Source organism: Pygocentrus nattereri, chromosome 16, assembly GCF_015220715.1.
Source record: "Pygocentrus nattereri isolate fPygNat1 chromosome 16, fPygNat1.pri, whole genome shotgun sequence".
NCBI classification, from domain to species: Eukaryota; Metazoa; Chordata; class Actinopteri; order Characiformes; family Serrasalmidae; genus Pygocentrus; species Pygocentrus nattereri.
In genome coordinates, this window is record NC_051226.1 from 26,063,190 (window position 1) to 26,078,265 (window position 15,076).

At 40.5% G+C, this 15,076-nt stretch overlaps 1 protein-coding gene across 2 annotated transcripts in view; it reads left to right on the forward strand.

The window, feature by feature from the left end:
- The window catches only part of LOC108429393 (gamma-aminobutyric acid receptor subunit alpha-3-like), a 125,761-nt gene that overhangs the window by 45,427 nt on the left and 65,258 nt on the right, over nucleotides 1-15,076 (forward strand). For both annotated transcript variants that reach the window (XM_017701095.2, XM_017701096.2), the window contains exon 5: nucleotides 7,488-7,708. In XM_017701095.2, the coding sequence (XP_017556584.1) occupies nucleotides 7,488-7,708 (221 nt within the window). The remainder of the gene's footprint in view (nucleotides 1-7,487; nucleotides 7,709-15,076) is intronic.

Genomic DNA, 15,076 nt, shown 5'->3' on the forward strand with positions numbered 1-15,076 from the left:
CTGCACACTCTTGTGGAACTAGGTCAAAGCCCAGCGCTCCATGAGGGCAGAGAGTGGGGAAAGCCCCGAGCACTCTTGCCTGATTCCTCAACACTCAAGTTATTTGCATTTTCCTTTTCGTATGGGGTAAGCTTTGAGCAAAGCAGCACAAAGCTGTGTGTGATAATTAACACAGCAAGAGGGTTGATAGAATCAAGGAGGCATTATAGGACTTGAAGAGCATCATTAGCATTAGCATCTATTCATTTCAATGGGATTTGCTCAGTGGCGCATGTACACCTGGAAGTATGTATCCTGGAGCTCGCCTTCATTCCGTCATGGAGACTGTCTTCTGTCACCAATATTTGAGCCAATGACATGAGCCATATTGTTTCAAGTGATACTCGGAGTAGGCATGTGCATTCTGACCAATTCTGATATCCGGTTAACCACAGATAAGGAAAAAAATGTCCAAAAAAAGAAAAAAAAAAATTTCCTTAAAATTTAGCAGAGGGAAATTGGTAATAGGTATAACTTTGCATGAGATGAGTGAATTAAGAGATGCTGCCTCAGACAAGCTAATGAGTTAAAACTACATCTAGCCGATACAGCACTGCATGCTGATGGAGACCCATCATCTTCTACAGGTGTTTTTTTTTTCTCTGTGGACAATGGACCAATATGTTTGTCAGACATATACACACACATCAACCTAAACTATTTAACCTATTTAGTTATAAAAGTCGTGAAGAAACTTAGAGACATTTTAATAGCATTGATTGACTGTTGGCACCATCTTAAAGTATGCAGTCATGACAAGAGCCAGGCTTCATGCTCATGCTTGTTTCATGCTCATGGTGATTGGTACAAGAAAAGATACCAAGAAAAAAGAACAGGAGTGGCCATCAACAGAATGCCGTTTCAGCTGTGCTTAGACGCTGCCCACTCCGCTCAGTCACGCATGCATCCGCCAAGCTTTTGCGCATTAGTTTTGATCTTTAAATGAATCCCACTTTGGTGGCTACACTAATTTGCCAGCTCTCGCTTAATGAGTCATAGCTCATATACTTTCCTATTCAAAGCCATGAAATTCAACCATTGTTTCTTATCTATTCATTCTGGAATTGATTCTCTTGATGGCAGCATGTGCTTGCAGATAGATGTGATTGGTGCACAGAATATATGTGTAAAAAATAATATTTTGGTCAAAGGAAGTAGATTAGGTTAAATGTAGAGCTTTCAGAGATCAGAGACTGAACTCCATTCTCATTGCACTGAAGGCCAGTGAACATTTCACAGGTCCTGACAAACATATGCTCTGTCCACTGCAGCACTTAACTGTTTTTTTTTTTTTTTTATGGCAGCGCTTTGGTGTTACTGCTTAGCCTTCCTCTTCATAATTAACACTTTCTGTGTGCTATAATTAACAAAGATGAATGACTTAAAAGGGATCAACTAAATTCTTAAAAGTGTAGGGCTGTGGGAATAGATGGAAATGTAAAAAGAGAAGTGCAATTAAGCTTGTGTGGGGTGGGAGTGGGGAGAAGCTGGGCCTTAGAACACCAGGCTTTAAAATCTTACAATTAGCGGAGAAGTGACTGGAACATTCGCATTAGAACAAAGGCTGCCTATTTCACAGTAGCATGCTCCCATATGTTTACATTCTCTAGGTTTTTCTTTCCTTTTTTAGTGTTTCTGGGTCTTTGAAAGTGAGGAAATGCCTAAGAGATTCAGACGCTGAGAGATATCTTATGGAAGGAAACAAAAAAAACTGCTTTCTGTAGTACTTTACCATGGTCTGTTTGTAGATGTACTGCATAGTTCAGAAGACCTACTGATAGCTTTAAATGAAGCTACACAAAGCTGCATGTGATAATTAACATGAATAGAAGGATGGTTTTATAGACCGAGGTATGGAAATTTATAGTGCTGATGAGCACAGTACTTATATCTGAGCACAGGAGTGGTCGTCTTCATCTTCAGCATTTTTCTAAAGGGAAGAATACGCAGGAAATATTTCATTTTTTATTAGCCTTCACTTTAAGATTACTCAGAAACCTGCCTTAATTATATTTGAATTAAACATAGAGTGGTGCTACCACAAAACATAAACATAATCTTTAGGGCCTCATGGACAAGAAGAGACAATTTTGTATGCAAGTAGATATGAAGTGGTGCAATTTATTTTTTTAAGGCTGTTTATTTGTCTTGTTTTCAGACCAGAGATCAGAGATTTCCTTCTTTGTAAATATGCTTGGGTCTGCTGCTTACATTAGGATGCAGAATATGCTGAGATAAAGAAATATGTGTTGGGAAAAAAAGTGTGTTCTATACCTAACAAGTCATTTGGATAAATATAAGCAGATTTTCAGTGAATCTAAGAATTTTCTTGGTGAATCTAAGCATTTTGTCAGTGATTATAGTCCTCAGTAATTATACCACTCAACTATTTAAGTGCTAAAGAGGGATGTAAATAATTAATCGATTAACCTCTAACAAATAAATAAATTCTTTGATCAGGGCTGTCTCGTAAGAATTCCATCCATCCATCCATCCATCCATCCATTTTCTAAGCCGCTTCTCCGTCAGGGTCGCGGGGGGGAGCTGGAGCCTATCCCAGCAGTCTTCGGGCGGAAGGCAGGATACACCCTGGACAGGTCGCCAGTCCATCACAGGGCAGACACACAGACACAGACAGTCACTCACACACTCACACCTAGGGGCAGTTTAGCATGTCCAGTTGGCCTGACTGCATGTCTTTGGACTGTGGGAGGAAACCGGAGAACCCGGAGGAAACCCACGCTCTCGTAAGAATTGTTAATTTTATTTCATTTCTTGCAAACAATTTGTACATGGATCATGGATAGGTTCTCAAATGGCATGCCCTGTAGGAAATTAAACACACACACACACACACACACACACACACACACACACACACACACACACACACACACACATATATATATATATATATATATATATATATATATATATATAATAAATTTGGCTTATCAAACAAGGTTTGTAAGAAAGCAGGGAATTGCTGAAAGTCTCTGTCTGACTGGCTGGCATTCACATCTGATATTGTAGTAAGCAAATGAATGGGATCTCACTCAATTTCATATGCAAGTGAGGACAGATGAGCAAATACTTTTGGAAATATAGTGTATATATATATATATATATATATATATATATATATATATATATACATATATATATATATATATATATACATACACACTATATTTCCAAAATTATTCGCTCTTCTGCCCTCACATGCATATGAAATTGAGTGAGATCCCATTCTTAATCTATAGGGTTTAATGATGTTTGATGTCGGCCTAACCTTTGCAGCTTCAGCTCTTCTGGAAAGACTTTCCACCAGGTTTAGGAGTGTGTTTATAGGAAATTTTGATCATTTTCCCAGAAGCACATTTGTGAGGTGAGACACTGATGTTGGACGAGAAGGCCTGGCTCACAATCTCCACTTTAATTTATCCCAACAGTGTTCTATCGGGTTGAGGTCAGGACTCTGTGCAGGCCAGTCAAGTTCTTCCACACCAAACTCACTCATCCATGTCTTTATGGACCTTGATTTGCGCACTGGTGCGCTGTCATGTTGGAACAGGGAGGCGCCATCCCCATCCCCTCTGTTCCCACAAAGTTGGGAGCATGAAATTGTCCAAAAGCTCTTGGTCTGTTGAGAGTTCCTTTCACTGGAACTAAGGGGCCGAGCCCAACTCCTGAAAAACAATGCCACACCATAATGCCCCCTCCACCAAACTTTACACTTGGCACAATGCAGTCAGACAAGTACCGTTCTCCTGGCAACCGCCAAACACAGAGTCATCCATCGGATTTCCAGATGGAGAAGCGTGATTCGTCACTTCAGAGAACACGTCTCCACTGCTCATGAGTCCAGTTGCGCTTTACACCATTGCATTCGACGCTTTGCATTGCACTTGGTGACACAAGGCTTGGATGCAGCTGCTTGACCTTGGAAACTCATTCCATGAAGCTCTCTAGGCTAATCTTTAATCTGAAGGCCACATGAAGTTTGGAGGTCTGTACTGATTGACTCTGCAGAAAGTTGGTGACCTCTGCGCACTATGCGCCTCAGCATCCACTGACCCTGCTCTGTCATTTTACGTGGCCTACCACTTCATGGCTGAGTTGCTGTCGTTCCCAATCACTTCCACTTTGTTATAATACCACTGACAGTTGACTGTGGAATATTTCTGTGGAAAATTTCATAACTGGACTTGCACAGGTGGTATCATATCATGGTACCAAGCTGGAATTTACTGAGCTCCTGAGAGCAACCCATTCTTTCACAAATGTCTGCAGGCCTAGGAGCTTAGTTTTATACACCTGTGGCCATGTGTAGTGATTGGAACACCTGAGTTCAATGATTTGGATAGGTGCCTGAATACTTTTGGAAATATAGTGTTTATGTATTGTGCGGCATTTACTTGCTACAATATCAGATGTGATAATATATATATATATATATATATATATATATATATATATATATATATATATATATATAATATATATATGAAAACTCTGAATATATGGAATGAAACTTGAAAATATGAAATAAAGGCACTTCTGCAATCTTGCGTTTTCAGTGTGTGTGATTCCGTATGGATACAGTCAGCAAGAAGTCTAGTAACAGCAAACTTAAATAGCGAGAAGATAATTAACACCCTGCCAAATGCATGTATGGGCCAAAATAATACTCGTAACCATATGCCACCTCACAGGAGCACCCCACACTTGAAAAGCCCCAAGGCTTTGGTGTGGGGTAAGAATAGTTAGCGTATATATTACAAATGTAGTTTGGTGCTGAGGGTACCTCCTCCCACTGTGGACGGTAGAGTGAGCTGTACGCGATCATTTTTAACGAGGTAATGGTGGACAGCAGCCCCCCCAGGACACAATCACTTGTAATGATGACATCCTTCGAAACCTCCCCAAGCAATTGGGTTTAAACAGGTCCCCCAACACCGTAACCCATCCCCACAGCTCCTCTTCCATGACCCTGAATGTGAATAGTGACACAATAGTGACACACTGCATGCATCTGAAATAATATCACAGAATGAAAAAACAAGATGGCATAAATGCCTTGATATCAGATTTCATTCCATATTCACAGATTTCATTGCATATATTCACTCATATATATATATATATATATATATATATGTTTGTGTGTGTGTGTGTGTGTGTGTGTGTGATTATTCTAAATTTGATGCCTGCAACATGTTCCAAAAAGCTGGCAGGGGTGTTTTTACAACTGCATTACTTCCAATCAGTAATCGTTTGGGATCTGAAGACACCAGTATAGTTCTGAAAGTTTTGTTCCCTCATTTTTGCTTGATAATAACATTTTAGCTGCTCAGCTGTCCAGGGTCTCTGTTCTCGTATATTGTCTTTCATAATTCACCAGATGTTTTTAATGGGAGACCGGGCAGGCCAGTCTAGCACCTGCACTCTCTTACTATGAAACTATGCTGTAGTAACAGCGCAGAATTTAGCTTGCCATTTTCTTACTAAAGCAAACAGGGTTGCCCTTAAAAAAGACATCATCTAGATAGCAGCATATGTTTGTACCACTCAGCATTAATGGTGCTTTCAAAGATGTGACACACATCTATACCTATACACTTGATAACAATCGGGATGGTCCTTGTAACTATTGTCAAGCCCTCATGATCAAAAGGGACAAAGCCCTCATCCCTTGGTGTCTTTAGGACCAGATCAAAGAAACTCTCCAGAGTAAAGTGGCCTGCCTGAAGTTGTATTCTCTGTGTTAAGCTTCATTGGAGACCTGAAAAGCCTCTGACCCAAAGTAGATCAATCACATGAACAATATATAATCTATGCATTTGTGTGACACTCAGTGAGAATGGAAGTCCTCCATTCAGCACAAAAAAATAGGTCAGCGTCAATGTGGGATCCCAGTTTTGTTTGTGTACAGTGCTGAAGGATACACAGAAAAGGCATAACAGGGAAGAACCAATTTGTAAACAATAAAACATATACTGGTTGTCTTATCAAACCCTGCACATTATAAGAAATGCAGGTTATTCTGAAAATCTGAATGACTTCTGAGCATTCTCTTTGCATACAGTGGTGCAGTGCTTCAGTCTGGCTTTCACATCTGATATTGTAGCAAGCACACAGCGCTTGAAATCCCTCTTTATTCTGCATTTTGATATTGATAACATCACTGCGTGCTTTGGCTCTCACTTTCTTCCTCAGTTCTCGTGCTGGCCATGCTTCATCCAGCTATAGGAGGGCTGGTGAATTTGAATGTAAAACCAACTTCAAAAACCAACTTTAAGTCAGAAGGTCTGAAATATGCTTAGTCAAATAGAATGCACAGTTGGATGCTGCAAAGCCAAAGCAGAAATTCTTCTTTTTATATATATAAAAAACATGTTTTTTCTCTGTTTCCAGTATTTTTGCTATGTGTATCCCACCAACCATTTGGGCACGAAAGACTGCAAGTCATCTGTACTGAATTTGCTTTTTTTTCCTTCTTGCTTGTTTCTGCCATTTCTTGGCATTTCTGAATGACTGTGCAACAAGGATTTGCTTCTGTTGCTTCCCAAGTATCTTTCCAGCAAATTGAACCTTTTGAAGCACGACAAAAGCCTCATAATACTCAACTGGCACTCTGGGGGTGGGGTGGGAAGAAAATGCCCAGAGTTTAGTTTGCTGCTTCATACAGTGAAACCTGCAGCCTTCCCTTAGAATAATGCTATTTTGAACATATACAGTAATTCAGTGCATGGATATTTTAATTGATAAGAATCCACACTACTGCCAGTGCCTCTCACAAATAATATCTGCCATTTATGACAGTGAAATTTAAGCTGATGATATTTTGCTGGCTTTCTTCCTGATCAGTTTCTAAAAGCTGAGAAGAATCATGTCAGCCTCTATGATGCTGTGAGAAGTTTCAAAATTAGAGCCATATTCCTCACTGGAAAATTCTCTTTTTTCCCAAAAAACTTTTGTCCACATCAAGGAAAACCCTTTTTTTCCTAAATGGGCAATATGGTCAGTCGGATAACTCTTTAGAAAAAAAATATACATATATGCCCACAGCAAAATCTGAGTAAGCACATTTATATAATTATAAACTGTGGAAAGGTGCCTTAATGATCAAGGCCACTCTCTGGTTAAAGTATAGAAAGAGAGATGAATTATTAAAGTGGAAGGCTGAGGATGGATCTCAACCAATGAAGGCCAGACATTTTGGAGAATGGGCTTGGTGCAAGGACCGAGTGGCGCTTGAGAGCGTGTCCTGCTCCTGACTCATGTGCTAAGATTGGACATGAGCATCTCGTGCTGCTGCAGGCGGTCTCACTTAGAAGGCATTAGATCAGGGAAGTGGAGAGAACTCTGAGGTGGAGTTTTTTGTTGTGTTTTTTTTTTAACAGGCTAGCAGAGAAGCTCTGACTCATTCTTTCTTTCTTATCCAGGAATACACGATTGATGTATTCTTCCGGCAGAGCTGGCGGGATGAGAGGCTGAAGTTTGATGGGCCCATGCAAGTTCTTCCACTCAACAACCTGCTGGCCAGCAAGATCTGGACTCCAGATACCTTCTTCCACAATGGAAAGAAGTCCGTGGCACACAACATGACCACTCCTAATAAACTCCTGCGACTGGTGGATAATGGGACCCTGCTGTACACTATGAGGTGAGAATCCTTAACAGTGTACTGCTAAATTTAGTGATTTGACTAGTATTTTTAAGGGTTTTCTGTTTTTTTGTTTTCTTTTCCCCTCGATAGACCTATCCATGCTCTGCCTACAAATTGTTCTTTTGTAGCAACAGTTGGTAGGCGTTGCAAGGTTGGACAAAAATTTTACAGAATGTTGGGAAACGTGGCAAAACACAGCTCAGTTTTTGACATTTATTTTGTTTGTCTGTGAAAGGTCACACTGTTAGAATAGAGCAGCTGTTGTTTTTTTGTTGTTATGCAATCAGGTTTACACTAACAGTGGCATGCTTGTCATTGGCATTTCCAACTCATTCATTTTAGCAGTGACAGTCTAGAATAGTTGCATGGAATTTGTCTTGAACCTCAATATTACTCAGCGATTCCAGAGAAAATCGGCTACAATTTCTCTTTGAGTTTAATGAGAGTTTTTCATCATTGTTCTGTAAAACTAGTCGAACATTGCAACATTTGAAAGATCACATTTGTGAGCAGAGCATGGATAGCTTTAACTTTTACTCATAACCAGATCATTTTTTTAATGGAGCAGTGACATTTTACCAGCTTTTGCTGCCAAACGCAGTGGTGAAATAAATCAGCCGATTATTATTATTATGTTTATTATTATTTTATTATATTATGTTACAAGTTTTAAACCATTCTGTATGTATATATACAGCAGATGTTCTCTTATCTTAAAATGTAACTGTTATGACACAGGATGATGTAAATGCCTCTTAAGTCCTGTCTATCTCTACTTATCTGGTGTTTGCTTCACATCAGATGCAGATAGCACAAAGCAACACTAGAAAGGTTGCGTATCTATTTATCAGACATTGCTTGTATGTGTGCATGAATTTCCCACTACACACAAAAACATGAATCTTATATGGGCTGCCTCTACCCTTGTAACCACAATTATAAACACTGACTTCTCTTGGATCTGTTTTCTGCTCTACATTTAGCCAGCTTCTGACCTCAGGTGAAGAATTGAGTATCAGGCCACAGAAATATAGCGTCCCACTTCTGTAACCCTGGCGAAAAAAATAGTTTACAAAAAGAGTCAGGAATGTCTGGCACAGGCTGGTCAAGTTTGAGAGTAATGATTTTTTAACGATGGAGGTTAAGTAGGACTCAGGAGGAGCGGGAAGCCCCTGGCCAGGCCTGTGTGCTGACCCCAAGTGCTTGATGAATGAATTGGGAAATTGAATTGTGACTGGCTTGGCCTGGAGCTGTCCAGAGCAATGTGTCCAGCTGCCAAAGACAGAGAAGGCCAAGTCCGCCAGCCATTTTAGCATAGCCCTTGGGCTACCCATACATGGTTGTGAGAAAGGGCAGGCTAGACCCGTAAGCAAGGGAGGATTCATCTCTCCTTAAATTTCATTTTATCCTGGATTTCATATGTGACCTTCAAGCAGAGACAGAAGCAGAGCATCATGTATTACTGCTTTTTTCCATTCAGCAATTTCAATTTAAGAAAATCACAACTCCTATATATATGAAGCGTGTCCATAGCAGCAGAGAAACAAGAGGGCTGTAACATTGCATGCTTGTAAAACCCCAAAAATGCATTGTGCTACATGCTTAGATCGTTTCTAGTGCTAAAAGAATCTAATGCTAAAAGCAGCTGGTTGTAGTGAAGTGGAAGTGTCATTGCTGAGTCTGTTGAGGTCTAGGCTTAATGGTAATGTTGGGCTCACTCTATGCATTAAACATGTGCATTACAGACATACTCTTCCCATAATCAGGGCCTCTGGATAAAAGCGGGAAGATTGTGTTAGATGACTGAGAAGAAGATGCAGTAACTCCATGCTTATGCAGTGAGACACATTGCTTATATATATACGACTTATATTATCTTAACACTTCATATTTTTTCACTTTTTAAGTGATTTTTTTTTTCTTGGTGAAAAGTAACTTCACTGTGAAGTAACTTCACTCCTTTCCCCTTTCTGCAGCATCCAGTATTGTGCTTGTACCACATGATTTATAGACCTTAATCAAAAATGAAAATCTAAGTGGAGCTCTCTATTTTCTAATAGCGTTCGTCCACAGGGACTTGGCTGGTAATGACGGTGGCATTTGGCATAGTTCATTGTAAGTGTGTATTTGGAAATATTAGGTGCAATACTGTTAGGGTGATGGAACTCTATTCTCTTAGAGCCTTATGAGATGACATGGCTATGCTACTCCTCTAGGCTGAGAATAATATTTGAATTTGGACACCCTAATGAAAGCTTGTCACTCTTCCCTTTTCTCACCAGCAAAGCTTGTGTGTCACTGCAACGTCGCAAGCCCGTGCACACCAGGGGCGGGGGAGGTTGATGTTCGAGGACAGTTATGTGCTGTGACATGATTGTATTGTTTAAGCCCATGATGTATGTGCCAACTCCTTGCACGTAGTGTACTGGAGTTTCACAGAGCCTGCTTGATTTGCTGTCATGGTAAAATGAGATAGATAGAGTGGGTTGTCTGTTTTGTACCTTCGGGCGGTTAAAAAGTGGTTGACTCAGAGGAACCTGCAAATAGTAGATGTAATGTTTGAATATCAGAAGGGTGACTATGTCTGTAGCATCCCAAACTGAGGCTTTGACACTCACTGGTACTTCTTAAGTTTACACGGCTGGTACATTGTCTCCAAGCATAGTTTTGGCAAGGCAACACTCTGCACGCTTTGATATATATACTCTACATTATTCATATATACGCTATATTATTCAGAACACTCAGCCTTGCCACCGTGTCTCCCTACTGTGACTAGTACGAACTCCTAAGCATTCTGTCACATCACATCAACAGCTGAGAATAGTGCCATGACCAAACCTTGTTCTTTTTTTTAAAAAAATACATAAAACGCACTAATCCTACAGGCTGAGACATGAAGCTTTTGTTTGGGCTGCATTTTAGGTAAGTCCACAATTGGCCTTATTCAGAGCCATAGGATTAAAATTTTATTTACATCCATTTTGCAGAAAAGTGACCTATATCTCATTGTGAATACACAAACCGCTGTACACCAAACTCAGTTTCCTCTCAAATTTCTTTCATATTGTTGCTCCATTATACTCATCCGCAATTGTTATGCACCTTTTTCTTTTAATTGTTCCTTTCCAATCCCTCCATTCTTCCATAAATTGGTTTTACTGTTCCATAAATTCATTAAACTTAGTCAGTTACATTTCAATTCTGTTTTATTTATTATAAATATGTGGGAGGGACAGTATAACAAAACATGTTCTGATTACTTCTCTGGTGCATTAACATTAAAGGTGCTTTTCCACTCTATGGTACTGGCTCAACTCGAATCGACTCAGCTCGACAAAATTTGTCACCTTCATGTCTTGGCAGTTTCATTTGGCATCACTATGAGAACTAGCTACACTGAGGAGGTACTATATCTGCAGTGGAAAATGAATTAGCTGGTACCGAAAGGGAGTCGAGTTGAACTAGTGGAACTAGGCTAAAGGCATTTACAAGTGATCCAATTAAAAAATGTATGTTCAGTTAATTATTCTTACATTTATAACATAGCTATAGTACGTTATCCTGTAATATGTGTGCTGCAAACCTGATCATCTCAAGAAGCGAAAGTTGTATAACCTCTCATACAGCAATAAACAGAGCAGACTTTTAAGTCTGTGGCCAAGTCGCTGCTGATTGAGTAGTCATCAACACTGATTGGGTGGTCGTCGACACGGAATCTCTTAAAACCCTTTTGACACACTGGCAAGGACCTCTGTGTCCTCATTCTAGTTACAAAAATGACAGGCACTGATAACAAATCGAAGGCTTGAGCCAGTTGCGGATAGCAACAATTGTTAAGCAGTGATTGGAGGGCTGTGGAAATAAGTCAGAGCCTTGCAGATTGGCCAGAATACAGTGACAGCAGAAAGTAAATCAATGCAGATCATTAAATATTCCCTCCCCATTTGATTGGATAGGCCTGTGATATTTGTGATTCTGTCCCTGAGTAGGCTATCGCTGATCAGCTATGTTAAATCTCATGAACAGAGATACTAAAAACATTCTGAAACTACACTGAACACCAAAGTGCAGCATCCTCATAGCTAGTTACGGCCATGTCCTCATCATTGCATATTTTAGGACCCCATTTATGTTCTTTGTGCAAGAGTGTTATGTGAAACAAAAAGTGCGAGAAGCTAAATAATTGATCCCAGTTTACTGCCTCCTCACAGTTGAGGGTCTGACTGAGGCCAGCTCTTTGTGGGCAACAGCATTGTTGTGAGTGCAAGGCATTTCTAGCCACCTTTTACACGGTCTACAGCATGTCTTCATGAATTAATAAGGAGTTTGTCTACAGTTTGGCAGTGGTAAGTGGGACTGATGCCAAAAATGGATTGGCCCTCTGCTGTGCAGTGCATCCTATCAGCAGATGAACTTTAAGTCTGTTACCTCCTTCTTGTTTTTATCATGAAATGAATGTCCTTGGCTGTGTTTTTTCTTTTTTTGTTCATATAACCAAGGTGAAAAAGGACCATGTCATCAAGAAGACAATAGTGCTATAGTCAGGTAGCAAAGCCTATTCCCTTCTATTATAGCATATAACAATGGAAACTAATCCTACAGCATTCCTAAACGGAGCTGACAGACACTGGAGGAATTGTGGCTGCTGTTATAATCTGTCCTGACAGGCTCAGTCTAGACTAAAATTGTGCTAATGATTGTTTAGCAGTTGATGGAGGTCTACCTAAGTCAGATGGACAGTGAAGCACTGAATTGACACCATAAGGAGTCTGCATGTTGATTACTATATAAACTGATGGTTTAGAAAATTATAATACAACGAAAGATGCTCCATTTATTTTCTTGAAAGGCCACTTGTGCCCTATAGAATGCTTTCTTCCATACCATGACATGGACATTTATGAGCTGAATGTATTTGCTCATCTCTCTTATCTTTCCCAGCAAGCCCAGGATTGAGGCTGATGTTTATACACATAAACATGACTTGTTGCCCTACAACATGGCAGCAGTTCTCACACATGCTAGTTACATATAATAGAGAAACTGAGAGTGTGAGAGTATATCCTGAAGGAATGGTGCATGTTTGTATGGATTGAGAAGCACTGGAATGCAAGCAGTACACTTTAATCTTGTCATTCCATACACGAGTTGTTAATTGAAACATGAGAGATTCACGGCTGTTTTACCCCCAAGCGACACTCCAGCTTCAGTGATTATGAGACACAGCCATGCATGGTGAATAAGAATTAAATAGATGAGATTTTAAAATGTTAAACTCATTTGAAAATTAGATATAGTATTTTTTCTTTTCTCCTCATGGAGTTCTTTGGTCTCAAATGAGATGCAGTGCATCCCTAGTCCAAAGTCCAAAGAAAACAATTGACTCTAATTCCTTGACGTCTTGATAGAAACTCTGACAAAAGCAGTCGTCTCAGGTACCATCCTATTCAACAGGGTCCTGAAAGTGTATTTTCTTTTTTAACAGCCATAAATTCTTCTACTGTGTCTGGAGAAGAAAATGAGAAAAGAAAAAAATCAATATGCCTAGACACGCAGATGCAAAAGGAAGAATTAGCGAAATGCTGATTGTGGTTTTGTTTTCTGAAACAGATAGCGTGGTGCAGTCTCATCAGAGCAAAGTCCAGAGTCCCTTGGCTGATAAGCTGCTGACCCCCCACATGCCATCGACCATCATTTTGCCTTGATTGGATGTGCATGACTAGTTATTGGCTGTGGAGGCGAGAGCACTTAAGGTTGCAAAGTCACTGTCTTTACACAGACAGGCAGTCTTGTACGAATACAGAAAAACAGAATAAAATGATGAAATTCTTTGGGATTCTCTCTCTCTCTCTCTCTCACATACACACAGTGTGGCTTATCTCATCATACAGGTGTACTTGTACAGTGGGAAATGCAGGAAGAGCAAAACAGCCTTTCACAGGCAGGTGAAGATCCTCGTATTTGGATGTTCATGTTCATGAGCTTTTCTGTTTCATTTCCACTGAGCTCAGTGTAAGCTCACATAATCACACACTCAAGGTTACTGTTACACTTATTTCTCTTATTCATGTAAAAGAGAAAGTCACAAAAAGGAATGGTCTGAGCTGCTGCTACACTCCACCATGACAGGGACTTCTCCATGCAGGCATAGCGAACATGCCCTTGCAGTCAGCAGATGCAGGGGCCTGCAAGACATGCTTGACGTAGCTTCATCCATTACAGGTGCAGGATAAACTGACAACTTGGGGAAACACAGGTGGTGCCGGAACAGCCCCCCTTGCTTCAGGTTGGCAACACATATGTTCTACTGCAGCTCCTTGTTGGATGAGGTACGATTAATTGAGGACCCCATTTTTAAACAGTCGTACAGGTGAAGTGCACTCTTCTCCCAGAGTCCGGATAAAGGCAGCCGCTCTTGTCTGAGCTGTGGCGAAGGAAAATTAATGAGGAGCGAGACACACCGCCCAGACATGAGAGAACAGCGTCAACCCACTCTTGCGTCAAGCCTCTTCCGTTTAAGAGACAAATGGACAGTAACAAGCAGAGAACAAGCCAAATGAACTTGTAGCTGAAGGTTCAACCCAGCTTATCAAATTAAGGGCACGTCTAAAATGTCTGGACACGCTCAGCAATCATACTTGGTGCTGGATCTAGCTTAAAAGAGCTTTTTGATGTTGAGTAAATTAGAGCAATGCTGATGAAGAGTTCACCAGCAGTGTGTTTTAAAGACAGATTCCTGGGTCTCCACTTCAGTAATTCAGGATAAAAAAATAAACGCTTACCCTTTTCAGGTCTCGGTCGAGTATTTCTAATTTTTTTGGTGCAGTTGCATCATACAAAAAGCTAGCAACTGTTATTGTATCTAAATATGCCTAGCATTATGAAGCAAAGACATAGCTGTGGTATTTATCAGTTGGCTTTATTAAATTGGTCTAATATGGTTTTGCAGTACAGGTTTGCCTGACAGATTCAAGTAAAAAGGTATTAGGCACATTCTGTTGTGTGACTTGGCACAGACTGAAGTAGAAGAAGATGGCCCTCATCTCCTTTCGGCTGTGTTAAGTTCCCCTGACCTCTTGGCGACATTCACTTCCTGCCTGGGCAGCCAGCCGCGGCAGTATGTTAGCCTGGGATTTGCTGGCGGTGGGGGCACGCAGAGCAACCTGGCTCTCCTTCACCGCCCCAGTCCCCCCACAAGCTGGCCCTGGCCCAGCACTCAATACCAGGCTGCTCAGGTTAGGATTTAATTGTGCACACAGAACTATAACAGGAGCTCTCTTTGGAGTTATTGGCAAAGTGCCATTGCAAAGCCAATACTAACTGATGTCTAACCTTCTTTCACCAAGAGGACAGCTCCAGCTG